The following is a 14,534-nucleotide window of genomic DNA, read 5'->3' on the forward strand; positions in this document are numbered from 1 at the left end:
TCAGAAGTTTTTGTAGAGGGGTTCAGAGGTTTTTTTAAGGTGTTCAGTGGTTTGTGGTTGTGGTTCAGAAGTTTTTGTAGAGGGGTTCAGAGTTTTTTGTAGGGTGTTTAGTGGTTTGTGGTTGTGGTAAATAAATTTTTGTAGGGGGTTCAGAGGTTTTTGTAGGGTGTTAAGTGGTTTGTAGTTGTGGTTTGTAGTTGTGGTTCAGAAGTTTTTGTAGGGGGTTTAGAGGTTTTTGTAGGTGTTTAGTGGTTTGTGGTTATGGTTCAGAATTTTTTGTCGGGGTTCAGAAGTTTTTGTAGGGTGTTCAGTGATTTACGGTTGAGGTTTAGAGATTTTTGTAGGGGTTTAGAAGCTTTTGAAGGGTGTTCAGTGGTTTGTGGTTGGGGTTCAAATGTTTTGTAGGAGGTTCAGAGGTTTTTGTAGGGTGTTCAGTGGTCTGTAATTGGGGTTTAAAAGTTTTTAACAATTGATTTTTTCTTAGATACATCATCTAATTTCTTTTTTTTTTTGGTGTTTAGATGTTGAACATTTGACTAATTATACTATTCAAAAAATTTAGGGTTCAAGTTTGTATTCAATTCTAAAAATTAACAATTTAAAATCAAATTGCGAATTTAAAAATAAATTACTTGTGTATCTTCATCCTCTTCAATAGGAGTAGATAATTTTGATTTTCTATAAAAAAAAAAAATAATAAAAAAATTAATTTTAAAAAGTCAAAAAGACAATTATATAATTGAATATAGTTTCAATTTTACAATTTGTTGAATTATATTAGCAAATTTAACATAAATGTAGGAAAATCAAAGAAGTTTAAGTGATGTTTATCTTTTTGAAAGTGTTTTCATGTGTTTTTTGTCTTTTGTCATGATAGATTGCAGTTTTTAAAGAGAGAAAAATGGTGAGAGGAGAGAGAAAATATAAAAGAATTAATTAAGGAAGGTTTTTAATTTATGAGAGGAGAGAGAAAATTTTTTAAATGAAATAAAAAATAAATATGACAGTTTTTTTTTTGGAAAAAAATAAATAAATAAAATAAAACTGAACTTTGAGGGCTTCTTTCATTTGGACTTCCTGTGTTGGGCTCATTCGGGTCAGGTGCACCTATTTCTAGGTGCACCATGGTGCACATAATACTAATTGGGTTTGACCCGGTTACTACAGGGGTGGGTACAGACTTAAAAATGGATCTGCCTATTAGGCCCCGTTCTCTTCACTTTAATTTTGCTGAATTGAAATAATTTTTTACTGAACTGAAATAATTTTTACTGAAATAATTTTTTCAAAACTGAAATAATTTTTACTGAACTTAAATTATTATTACTGAACTTAAATTTATATTACTGAACTTAAATTATTTTTGCTGAACTAAAATTATTTTTATTAATTTTCTATTACAATTATTCTTTAAGAAAACTGAATTTTACTGAACTGAACTTATTTTTACTGAACTAAAATTACTTTTATTGAACCGAAATTAATTTTACTGAACTGAACTTATTTTTACAGAATTGGAATTATTTTTACTCAATATTATTTTTGTAAGGTGAAGAGAACATGGCCTTAGTCAGACACCTCTAACTTTAATTTCTTACTCCCTTTATTTATGAATACTTTTTTTTTACACAGTGTTTATAAATACTTGTAACAACTTGGTTTAGACTCCATTATTTATCGCAATAGTTTGATTTTGACACTATTTTTTTTTTCTTTTTTTGACAAGGATTTTGTCAATATATAACTCTAAACTTTTGACCATTTTTTTTTCATTAGTTTGAAAAATCATAATCATTGTATAAAACCTTCGTTTTTGAATAATTGATACATTTAAACTTGACACACACACACACCAATGCACTACTTTGACCTTAGACTAAATAAAAGGAAAATTTGCCGGGATTAATACCACATTTCACCGGTCTTCCATAAATAAAAAGACCTTTTAATTATTTCAAAATGGAACAACCTTTGACACACATTTGCATAAAATAGCATGTGACTTGTCGGTAACCTGTTTAATAAGTTACCTATGACACATGTCACAATGTCATCGGTCAGTTTTTTTAACAATTTTGTTTTATTTTAAAAACATTAAAATTAAATAAAAACCTTAATACTAAAAAAAAAATCATCAAAAGAAAAAGAAAGAAAACCCCTTCCCCCTTGCCGACAGCCACTCGAGTACTTGACCACCACCTGCTATTCTCCTCTCCACCAGCAGACGGTGGCTAGAACCCCTACTCAGCGTTGGTTGCACCTATCTTGACTCAGTCCTCGACCACGTAGCCCCTCCTTTGGTAACACGATATTATACACGATTTATATGTTATATTTGGTCATATTTTATTGTGTTTTCTTCATTCTCCTAATCTTTTAGAGCTTTTATTCTTCCTATTTCGATATAGCTCTTCTTGGTTTGTTTGTTTTTGTTCTTGTAGGAATAAGGCTAAGTTTGCTTGAAATTCGTTTTGATCGCGAAATACTTCTTTATATGGAGCGTTTCTAGTATCCTAAAGCATTGTAGCAGCCTGCTCCACAACTTGGTTGTGGCGTGCAACCTTTTGGCCATAACTTGGTTGTGGGTGTCAATTATTGGAGCAAAGGAGAGGCGAAGGCAGCCCGCTCCACAACCTGACTGTGGCGATTTCTTACATGCCACAACCTACCTGTACGTGGCAGCTCGTTTTGGCAACGTATAAGAGTCCTATTAAGGCCCCCTTAATTTTGCTGAATTGAAATTATTTTTACTGAACTGGAATTATTTTTGCTGAACTTAAATTATCTTTACTGAACTTAAATTAACTTTATTGAATTGAAATTATTTTTGCTGAACTGAAATTATTTTTACTGATTTTCTGTTATAATTATTCTTTAAGAAAACTGAATTTTACTGAACTGAACTTATTTTTACTAAACTGAAATTATTTTTACTTAATATTAATTTTGTAAGGTGAAGAGAACAAGGCCTAAGATAGAAATACCTAGTTTTATGCTAGAATATAAATAGGTTAATACGAAGATAAATAAACAAGTTTTACATTACGTTATTTTATTTTCTACATTATTTTAATTTTCTCTTTTGTTCTTCCGAGTTTTGTTCATTGAAGATTTACTTTCAAGCTTCCATTAATTCAATTCAAGTATTTTCTTCCCTTTATTCTCTTACTAGGTTTAATACAATCAATACTAGTAGAATAACAAGAGCTAATCTTCCAACACAATATCTTTGGAATCCTATTATCTTCCAACGAACACACAATAATAACAGTAGAATTAATTACGGATACAATTGTGTTTGATCCTTCTACGGCCAAATCTCAATTTGTGGAAAGCCTTCGATGGCTTCCTTGATTTCATTTTAGAAGATCGGCTAGAAGACAAAGACGACAAGATGCAAATCAGAGGTAAAGTGATCATTGTAGCAGTAACTGGCACCGCTATTTCTGTATCATTAAAATAAACAAGTACTCGTATAAATTAAAGGATAATCAATAAATAGAAATTTGGTAAAAGTAGTGACAATTATATTATATTGACAAGGGTATGTAGGGAGAGATATACATACCAAGTATCATCGCAAAAGTTTTGTTAAGTCTTCTTAGATAATTCAAACATGGGTCATCCTCATATTCAAAATCCCGAAGATGCAAAATTGTTTCAACAAATTTATGAGTTCATCAACAACAACAGAAATATAGGATTATTAGCTTTGAGATCAAATAATCTGATTTCAAACCAACAAATAAAATTAAAACTTTTACGTGTTTTCTTTAGATGTCTCTTAGAGAATATATCTAAGATCTTTTTAATTGTGTGATAATCTTATTTATTATATTAAAATAATTAGTCTACATTTTCGATTTTTTATCTACAATACTAAAGGAAATTACTCTTACCACCAAGACGCTGTCTATCTTCGTTAAAAAAAGAAGGATAATTGCTATATATGACAACACCACGTATAATCTCAACAACTTTGTTCGGCTTTGTCTACGACCTTCAAAATAAACCATTGGATATAAAGCATATATATAGAAACATGTCACAAGATCAAGATTATAAATATTTAAAATTAGAGATAAGCATACTAACCTAATTCTCCAACCCAAATAGCAAGAAAAGTGAGAATAGTGGGTAAAAAAAACATCAAAACCATAACCATATCGTATGAAATAATCAAAACTTGTGCATAGTTGAAAGATTATCTGCAAGACCACGTTGAGATTCATGTTAGGAAACAACCTAAATAAAGGGAAGACCATAGTTCACATAGAAATAAATAACATTCTAGTAAAATAAAAACAAATAACTAGTGTTCACAATAATACGGAGGTATGTGACGATGTTGTTGATAATAATAATAATAATAATAATAATAATAATAATAATAATAATAATAATATTTAATTTTTTGGAGTAAAATTCAAGATTAAGAGGGATTAATATTAATACCTGAAAAATAAAATAAATTCCAAGTACATTCTTCATCCATGTCACTTTTTTGGCAAGGATGCCTTCTAATAAAACTAAAAATTGAAAAAAAAAAAAAACCCACGAAAAAGTTAAAAAGAAATCCATTAAAAGATTAAGAAAATGTCATAAAAGTGAGTGGTAGAAACTAGAAAGAGGGCATACCGGTCGATCTCTCTTCCTAAGAACCCATCTCTTGAGAACTCATCTTCAACAAACCTCAAATATGAATAACAGAAGAGATCGCATTCAAAGCTTTTCAATGTATATAATGTTTAATGTCAGATTCTAAGTCTTTACGGTGTTGAGAATTTATGGTGTTGAGATCCTATATACTTCGTATTTATATATTTTTTTTTTTGTAATTTATAGTCCTAATTGTATTGTACAGCTACTCATAAACTTTGATAAACGTTAGGATTTTTTGTTTTCATAGGATTTCTTATTTACTTTACATGTTGGGTTTTTGGATAATTCTAACTTCTAAATCCTATCAAAAAAAAAAAAAAAAAAAAAAAAAAGAAATTTATCTTTGGGATCTTGTAGAATATTTTATTAGCTTGTAAACTACTTTACGACTCTGTATATACAAAATCCTAAAGATAATAATAATATATTATTAATTTATTAGATGAAGCCCGTGTAATGCACAGTTTGTTTGAATTTTTTTTTAAAATTTATGTGCTAAAATTGGTTATATATATAGATAAAATTCCTAATATCTAAAGATAATATTTTATATTTAATTAATTTAAATTTAAAAATCTCATTTGCCAATTTTGCTTGCGTGGCATTTGAATTATTTAATTATAAAAGATTATAATAATCTATTATTTAATCGGCTAATACTAACATTTATAATCCTACGTGGCACACTAAGAAAATTAGATCCTACGCGGCTCTCTAAAAACTCGGGAAAAAACTCCCCTTTATATATATATATATATATATTAGATTATTATTGTTATTATGTTTTCTCTTATGGTTTATTTTATTTATTTAATTATCATGTTTGAGTAGTTTTATAATCTAGGGTTAGGTTGAACCCTAATATGGATTAATGTGTTATTTGATTCCCAATTCCCAATTTAATTAATTTATAATTCCTCTTTGTTAGGGTTGATTTTATTATCAATAATTGACTAGAAATAGAATTTTTGAATGTGATTAAGTTTACAACGAAAGTTGATTCTTAATTGATTTTAGAACCCAAATTAAAAGTAAGAGCCTTTATGCATGAAATAAAATAACTAATTGATCTTGCTAGGACTCATAGGATGTCGTTCTCAATGTCTTTAATATGTATGATTCTATGAAAATAGATATGGTTGCATGTTAGGGATCGGAAGCTATTAGTTAATCGAAAGAAACTCTTAGTATTGTTTTAGGGAGCATCTGTCCTGTGGAATATTTATTGATTTAATTGAGGGAAAGGGATTGTTCTATTGCATTGATTCATATTAGTGGGGATACTTAATCTTAGATGTCTTTAATTCTTGAATTAATTACGTACTATTTTCGTTGATTAATATTTAATATTTGTTTTAGTATAGATTTCTCGATATTGATTGGTTACTTGCTTAGTATTAATTTGATTCCGTCTGATTAGTTAGTCCTTAGTCTCTTAGGATTCGACCCCTACTTGCTCAACTACATAGTAGAGTTAGTTCGGTTATTTTTGTTAGGTACACGACACGCCTATCACCCTTCCCCTAAACCATCTTTCCCCGACCCTATAGGTATAAGAATTAAAAAAGTTCCTTCACATTAGAGGGAAAATGAAGCACTATAAAGACATGTATCACTTCTAGTGTTGGTTTGTTCCTAGTGCTTGTTTTAGTATATTGAGATGGAATAATATAGATATAAAATAATATTTTATGCAACAAACAAAGGATATGGAAAATATGTGAATCACAAATATATATTTTTCAAAAATGTGAATCACAATTATATGATTTGGGAATATATATGGTAAATCTATACTATATATTAAAAGGCGTTCCTAAGAACGTCGATGTGCCACGTAGCTCTCTTTTTTTTGTTGCGCCACGTCATCTTCCTAATGTCTAATGATGCCACATCACCCAAGCAACCAACATTGTTGAATATAAAAACGTAAGGATAAGGAGGATCGAACCCTCAACCTCTTACAACAAGAGTAACCACATCACCATCTAAGCCAATTTTCAAGTATGTTATCAACATGTAAAAAAATTTAGGAAAATTTCACATTTGCTACCAGGGAAAGGACCCTAATTCACATTTGCTACCCCTTTAATTTTTTATTTTATTTTACTACCACCTAAATCAGAGTTTTTTAAAAATCACTACCACTTAACGGATCCGTTACGATTTCCGTTAAGTTTATTAAAAAAAATAAAAAAAAAAAATTAAAAATTAAAAAATAATTGAAAAAAAAACCACCCTCCCCCTCCCCTGCCCTCCCCCCTGCCACCCCCTGCCCTCCCCCATTGCCGGCGTCCGACGCCCAGAACTTCAGCCGGCGCCGGCGCGTACCCACCCCCCCTTCCCCCACCCCTACGCAGCCAACGGCGAACCCCCCTCCCCTTTTCCCGTTCTCGCTGCCCCGACCAACCACCCCAAACCGAAACCAAAACTACCCCCGGAATCAGCCCCCAACCCCGTTCCCTCCACCGAATCGACCCCCCTCCCCTTCCTCGTCCCCCGTTCCTTTTTCTAGCCGCGTCAATTGCAATTCCCTGCCACCAAAACCACCCTAAACGAAACCCTAAAACTTGTTTAGGGTGGTTTTGGGCAGGTTGTTTAGGGTTAGGGGTTGTTAGTTTTGGGTGGGGAGGGGAAGGGTTTCAATTCCGACCAATATCGCCGGCGGCGGCTGCAGCTTGGGCGCTGGCCGCCGGTAGGGGGAGGGGGGAGGGTGGTTGACGGGGAGGGCTAGGGTTTTTTGGGTGGGTGGTTTTTAATTTTTTAATTTTAATTTTAATTTTATTTTTTTTAATTTATTTTTTTAATTTATTTTTTTAATTTATTTTATTTTTTTTAATAAACTTAACGGAAATCCTAACAGATTCCGTTAAGTGGTAGTGATTTTAATAATTAGTCTGTTTGTGTGGTAGTAAAATAAAATAAAAAATTAAAGGGGTAGTAAATGTGAATTAGGGTCCTTTCCCTGGTAGCAAATGTGAAATTTTCCAAAAATTTATATAAGTGCAAACCACAACATTTAATTAAAATACAATATACTAAAAAAAAAAACTCAATTTTAGTTTGACAATGATAATTACAAGTTTTAAATAAAATAAAATATACTTAAAAAAAAAAAACTCGATTTTAGTTTGACAATGATAATTACAAGTTTTAAAAGCCTTTTAAAAAATTTATTGATTGCACGTCAACAACAGTAGCACCGGGGCAACGCCCGGGCTACTCACTAGTTTTACATTAAATAGTTGATATTGTTGGGGGGGGGGGGAGAAAATGATTTTGGAGGGAAAACAACACCATAATATGACACGTGTCATTCCTGGTGTAGTGGTGTCTGTTTTAGTATTATGTTATTGATTGATTGATTGATTTATGATTTTATCTGTTATACTAAAAAAAACGAGGTTTAAAAAAACATATCAAACGTTTCAAATATTTTGGAACGGAGAGAGTAACATTTTATTGTATTGGTTGATGTTTGTTTTCAATACTATATTAATTATTTCTTAATTTTTATTAATACAATTACATAATTACATCACATATATTTATAAACAAAATGTAATGCGTAAGCTAATGAGCAAATTAATCCCGTAAAAAGCAAAATATCCTTCTTCCTGTTCTCAAATCCCTTAAATTTCTCTAAACTTTTTTCCTTATACCTTGAAAAACCCAGAAAATACCTAATAGCTATTTTTTTTACCTTTTTTTTTCTTGTAAGTTGGATTATCTCTTACTTACCAACTCATTTTCTTTAGCTCTACTGTTTCATTTGCATATATATAATGCAAATTAAATGACTATTGCGACAAAAGGTTTAAACATTGTATAAAGTACACGGAAGATATTGAGCAGAATTATATCATATCATAGACTCGCTAACTAATCATTTCTAATAATTAAAACAATAGATATATGACTCGTTAACTGATTGTTTATATGGTAAAGATGAAGTGTTATGTTCCTTATTAATATAAATTTTTGTTGAAAATTTTCTAAAAATTTCTTGTTAAAATTTTTCTAAAAATTTCATTACTAGTAAGACGGTTTTGTACAAGTTACATTCTTGTTGAAAACACTTATTTTTTGGTATAATTTTTTTCCAAAATTCTTTATTATTGTATAGTTATTGAGTAAAATTAAACCGTATGTATAATTTTTTTTTTTTTTTAAAGGCAATAAGAATCATATGGAAAACGGCAATAACGAACTAAATATTATGAATGAACATAACATTTAAGTCATTAAATGCTATAGCTTAAGTTTACTACTTCGTATATCATTTACAAAGTGTACGTCGAAATGTTTTGGCTTTTGTTGTGGTCCAAAAATAATGCATGAAAGCCAATTTTCACCACATTATTTGAACATTCCACTAGTGACATTTGGAGATGTAGTAAACATATGATTGAAATTCAAGATGAGCATACATTATTTATAGATTGACAATGAGTAAAGTATAAATGTGGGGTATGTATATATAGAACTTTACCATTTGTTGCAAATTGGGTGCTAAACTATGAGATATTACTTGTATGAGTAAATATTCCGACCAAGTAACCTGGAGTAACCGATTTTAACCTTTTTTGTTTGGTTTCATTGTTGCAGGTACTTTTGTTTTTGTTCTTTTTCTATTGTTATTTTAAAAAACAATTTCATGTAATTTTATCTGTTTTCAATTTGCCCCAATTTAAGATCGATTTGTTTGTGCGTATATATGTTAATTATATAGTCGTATTTGGTAGACATGTAGTAATCCTAACAATATTTTCTGTGAATGTTGAAGAATGTCGCATGTTTGGGATTTTTATGATACTACTTCCATTTCCAAAAATTCGACCCTTTTGGCCTTATTTTAGTCCCACAATGATCGACCCATTGCATTAAAACACCCCACCAATTTGCAACAATATTTGTGCAAAATTGGCTTCCCCATATAGAATTTTATTTTTCAATGTACTTTTATTACTTTCTCTCCCTACTTTTTTACAAACCCCTTGTAAATTTATCTTTCCATTATACTTTTATTTCTTTTTATATAACTTTCTTAATACCCGCAAAATCAACCCAAAAGAATCGTTCTTTCGGAGACGGAGGGAGTATCAAATTTGTCATTACTCAATGTAAATGATCGATTTTATATCTTGTTAATGCATGAATTTGATGTTTGTAATTGCTGGGGAATTGTTGTAATTTTTGCATCAAATTGAGTAATTGTTGTTTGCTATTGGAAAATTTTCGTTTTGTTAGGTGAATAAATGTTTTATTCATCTTTTATTATTGAATAAGCTGTGATGATAAACTCAATTGATTATGATAAATTTGTTCATCAATCCAAATTTGAGGCAAAAAAAATCTCATATGTACATAGTTTGATTTTAGAAGCCTATTTTAGTTTTAGTTAATTAGGTTTTTTAAGGGAGGTTAAAATTGTATTTTTGGCTGAAAAAACACCTAATTTTAAAACTTTTAGTCAAATGAAGGCTAGGAAACAAACGACATCCTTCAACTTGATGATTTATAAGGGAGCATCTTTTCGAGGCTGCCAGTGAAAGACTTGTTGCGAAGATACGTCTGCAAGTCATGGTGTGCCCTTATTGATGACTTTAGCTTCATTTCGATGCACCACCATGCTCAATATGCTACTTTCTAAGTTCCAAAGAAGATGACAATGTGCCCCTCCTTCTTTGGTTTCATATGTTAATACATCCAGATCGATGCTATACTATCTTTTTTCTAAACACATAGGGGATGACGTTTTTTAATTTTTATATCAAATTTAGAACGCAATAGAAAATCTGCTTTCAATGTTGATCCAAATATAAAAGTGAACAATTATTGTAGAGGTAGCGCAAACGGCATTATTTGCTTTGACATTCAATTGTTTAATAAAGAACGCGGGGGGGGGGGGGGGGACTTTGATTTCTATTGTGGCTTGTGGAATCCGACCACAATAGATTTTTAAGATTTTTAGAAGCCTTGGATCCACAGGTCTAATAGCCACTTCAGAAAATTTGAATGATTTTTGCTTTTTTAAACATTGGCTGCTATTAATTGTACTTCATTCAGACTTCAAGGTATTTGAAAAAAATAGTTATAATATATTTGCATAGTCGGCTACTGCAGGTGAAACAAGTTTACAAAGTTTAGTACCTAATCTGCAACAATTGAAAGTTGAGCACCCTATCTGCAACAAATGGCAAAATTTATTACCCGCATTTATACTTTACTCGATTGGCAATCCTAAATTTTGTATACTTGATTTGGAATGAGAGAAATTCAAGAAGAATTCACTAGAATTATTAGCAAGTTACTACAAGTATTGTGAGACATTGTAAAATGATTACCTCACCAAATACTTGAAAGCTTTAACTTTTTAATTTTTTTGTATTATAGCTATTACCTGATGACATCATTGTGTATTCAATGTCGCCATGTATGTCAGCAATTGACACCTATTAGTAACCTATATGTTCAAACTTCAAATAATGATTTTGGTTAATCCAATCTACCACTTCCCCTAAAAAATCACTTCTTCATTTATAACCAAAACCCTTACCCATCACAATTGAATCTACTTACTTCAAAAGTAGGGTTCCAAAAAACTTCTTATCAAGGGTGTATCTGCTAGCTGCCATATCGAATCAAGGAATACCTTATTTTCCATGGATTTACAACTACGTACATGCCTTTTTTAAAACTCCCGCCATCAGTATCAAAATCCTAACCGTAAATCAAACATACAAATTTACATTCCGAGTCAGCATATTTTCCTCTCACTCTTCATCACCTTCATAATCATTTCCATTATTTTTTTTTAAAATAAAAAAAACATTTAAAAAAATCCATATTGCATCAATATTCCATAGCAAAGAATAGCATCTAAAAAATGAAGAAAGTAAGAGAAAAGGAAAACTAACAAAATGGGCTGAAGAATCTAATTCGAAACTCCATTAACAATACACATATTATTTTGGGCCCCTAATTTTGTTACCTTTCATTTCCTTACATTATATAAACACCCTTTCTCCTCTTTTTCATTTCATTCCATCTCATATACTCCCATTTTCTCTCTCTTCTCTTCTCTTCTTCACGATCTCTTTCTTCTTCCTCTCGCTTTACATCAAAAATGGTTGATCAACTCAGCGACGATCAGATCTCTGAATTCAAGGAAGCCTTCAGCCTATTCGACAAGGATGGCGATGGTTTGAATTCTTCTTCTTTTTTTTCTTCATTTTTTTTGGTTTTGTTATGATTTTGGTTTTCTGATCGTTTTGACTTGTTTGATGATTTGATTTGTGATTGGTTTTTGAAATGTTGTTGTTTTCTGCAGATCTTGTTCTGGGTTGTTTTGATTTTGATTTTGATTTCTAACCCTGTTTTTTTTTAAGAATTGATAATGTGATTGATTGTGTTTTCGATCTGGTTGATTGTTTGTTTGATTTAGATCTTATACTTGATTTGAATTTGTTTGATAAGTTTGGAGAATTTGTGGGATTTGATTGAATTTTGTATGGAATTGTTTTGTTTGATCTTGTGGTTGTGTTTGATGTTATATGTATGGCAAATGCAACAGGGTTGATTGGATGAGAATGGAATCCTTTAATTGAATGATTTTTTTGCCATTTTTTGTGATTTGTTGAAGCTATTTATTATTCGCAATGCTTTAAAAATGGTGGGATGTTTTTGAAAATGAGTAAAAAATTTTAGGGTGCGTTTTGATTCGAATTATGAACCCTAAGTTTGCCAAAATTCTTTCAATAGCTGGCATATCGATATATGTTTCGAGGAGCTGAGCTCCTCTGGTAAGATTTATACCTGTAGATGAGGTAGTCAATAATGGTTGTTTGGGTTTGATTGCTTATAATATTTCGTTTCTCTCGTTTTATTGGTGAGGGGGTGAGGAAATTACGGATGTTCGGCCTTTCTATTGGGGAGCGGGAGGGGAGGAATTGGATGTTCGGTCACCGTTGGGGAGAAGGATGGGAGGAATTGGATGTTCGGCCTTGGGTTGGGGAAGGGAAGGGGAGAAAGTGAATATTCGCAGGTCATTATTTCTATGTTTGCTTGTGGTTCCGACTGATGATATTGTTAGATTGGTTTTCGAATTGGCACTGGATGATTGTTGGAGTTGATCAAATGTACCTTGATGACAATGTCTAAAGTCTATGTGGGAATTCGTTTAGTGTTACATTAACACGTGCGTTTATAGATAACGGTGATAAATTAAGGGGGATAAAGATAACGATGATGAATTAAGGGGGATAATATGGGTCAACCGGTCAACTATATGCGTCAACTGTTACCATAAGTAAAGGTCACAATGTCGATAGCTGTAGTTCACCCATTCAAGTGTGATTATCTGTCGCTGTTTTATGTTTCAGAATGTCTCAATTCTCAACGGTATAAGATGTTTAGGCATTCATTTGATTAATTCTTTGCACCTTTAGTAAATGATACATATAGTATTTGGTCCTGTAGTGTGTTGTGATTGCAACTTATGGCTGTACAAGAACCTGACTTACGTGATTTGAATAAAGGCGCTGAACTGTTATCATCTACATCTGAATTATTTCCATGCTCTTTTTGACCACCTACTATACATCTCATATCCTCTTTCATCATTATGTAGACAGCTCCTATGATCTGGTTTGCTTAGATTTATTTTCTTTGATGGTTGGTTTTTTTTATTCCCCATTTTGCTCAATGATTGAATTCCTTGCTTTTACAGATGATGAGGTTTCTTGCTATATATTATTATCCTTGACTTTTGTTCTTTGATTATTGCTTATGCCTAAATTTGTGATGATTTCATTCCATTGATGTAATTAATGTGTGTTTTCCTCCAGGTTGTATTACCACCAAGGAACTCGGAACTGTGATGCGTTCACTTGGACAAAACCCAACTGAAGCCGAGCTACAGGACATGATTAATGAAGTAGATGCTGATGGAAATGGAACAATTGACTTCCCAGAGTTCCTCAACCTGATGGCCAAGAAGATGAAGGACACTGACTCAGAGGAGGAGCTGAAAGAAGCTTTCCGAGTTTTTGACAAGGATCAAAACGGTTTCATTTCTGCAGCTGAGCTTCGCCATGTGATGACAAACCTCGGTGAGAAGCTTACTGATGAAGAAGTTGATGAAATGATCCGTGAGGCTGATGTAGATGGTGATGGTCAGATCAACTATGAGGAGTTCGTCAAGGTTATGATGGCCAAGTGAGAATCCACCGCGTCTTACTTTAAAAACCCCCCTTGAATTAATTTACAGGACAGGGCAGATAAGTTTGATGAGATTTCCAAAATTCTATCCCCTCTAGGTCAAACTCATAATATGGCACTATTATTATTATAATTATTTTTAATAGTCTTTTTTTTGGTGTTTCATCACTTTTTTCTTGCTTTTATTGTGTAGGTAAATCTTCTTTGCTATATATGCTTATTTGCCCTGTCCTGGGTTCTACAAGTTTTGGGGTTAATAGTGTTTTTCTTTTCTTATTATTTAAGTTTTTTTTTTCATCTTTGGTACTATGAACCTAGAACAATTGGATTCAAATTTATTGGCTTTTGGTTGACTAAATTTTGTTTATAATTTCAAAATCAAGATTTTTTATTTTAATTGTTTATATTTTTAACTTACAAAGTGTTTGATTTTGGTTTCCCAACAGCTCTCGACAAAGAGACCAATTATTTGGGTTTTTGATGTGCAAATTATGTGATTAAAGCTGTCATTCAATTTAATTAAGCATAATCTAACCAATTTTAATACTAATTGCATATGGGGCACATGTGTGCTTGCAGAAAAGTCTGCCTTGGTCAGATGCTAGATCTTTGTGCATATCATTAGGTTCATAAAAATCACTATTAAATAA

General features: G+C 31.6%; 1 protein-coding gene across 1 annotated transcript; it reads left to right on the forward strand.

Moving 5' to 3' along the window:
* The first annotated feature begins 11,702 nt into the window (after positions 1–11,702).
* On the forward strand, positions 11,703–14,286 carry LOC145619284 (calmodulin-7-like). The gene is made up of 2 exons (XM_081673951.1): positions 11,703–11,867; positions 13,512–14,286. The coding sequence occupies exons 1-2, from the start codon at positions 11,792–11,794 to the stop codon at positions 13,883–13,885; spliced, it is 450 nt and encodes a 149-aa protein (XP_081530077.1). The 5' UTR covers positions 11,703–11,791; the 3' UTR covers positions 13,886–14,286.
* The last annotated feature ends 248 nt before the right edge of the window (positions 14,287–14,534 follow it).

The sequence above is a fragment of the Chenopodium album genome, chromosome 27 (genome assembly GCF_948465745.1).
Source record: "Chenopodium album chromosome 27, dcCheAlbu1.1, whole genome shotgun sequence".
Lineage (NCBI taxonomy): Eukaryota > Viridiplantae > Streptophyta > Magnoliopsida > Caryophyllales > Amaranthaceae > Chenopodium > Chenopodium album.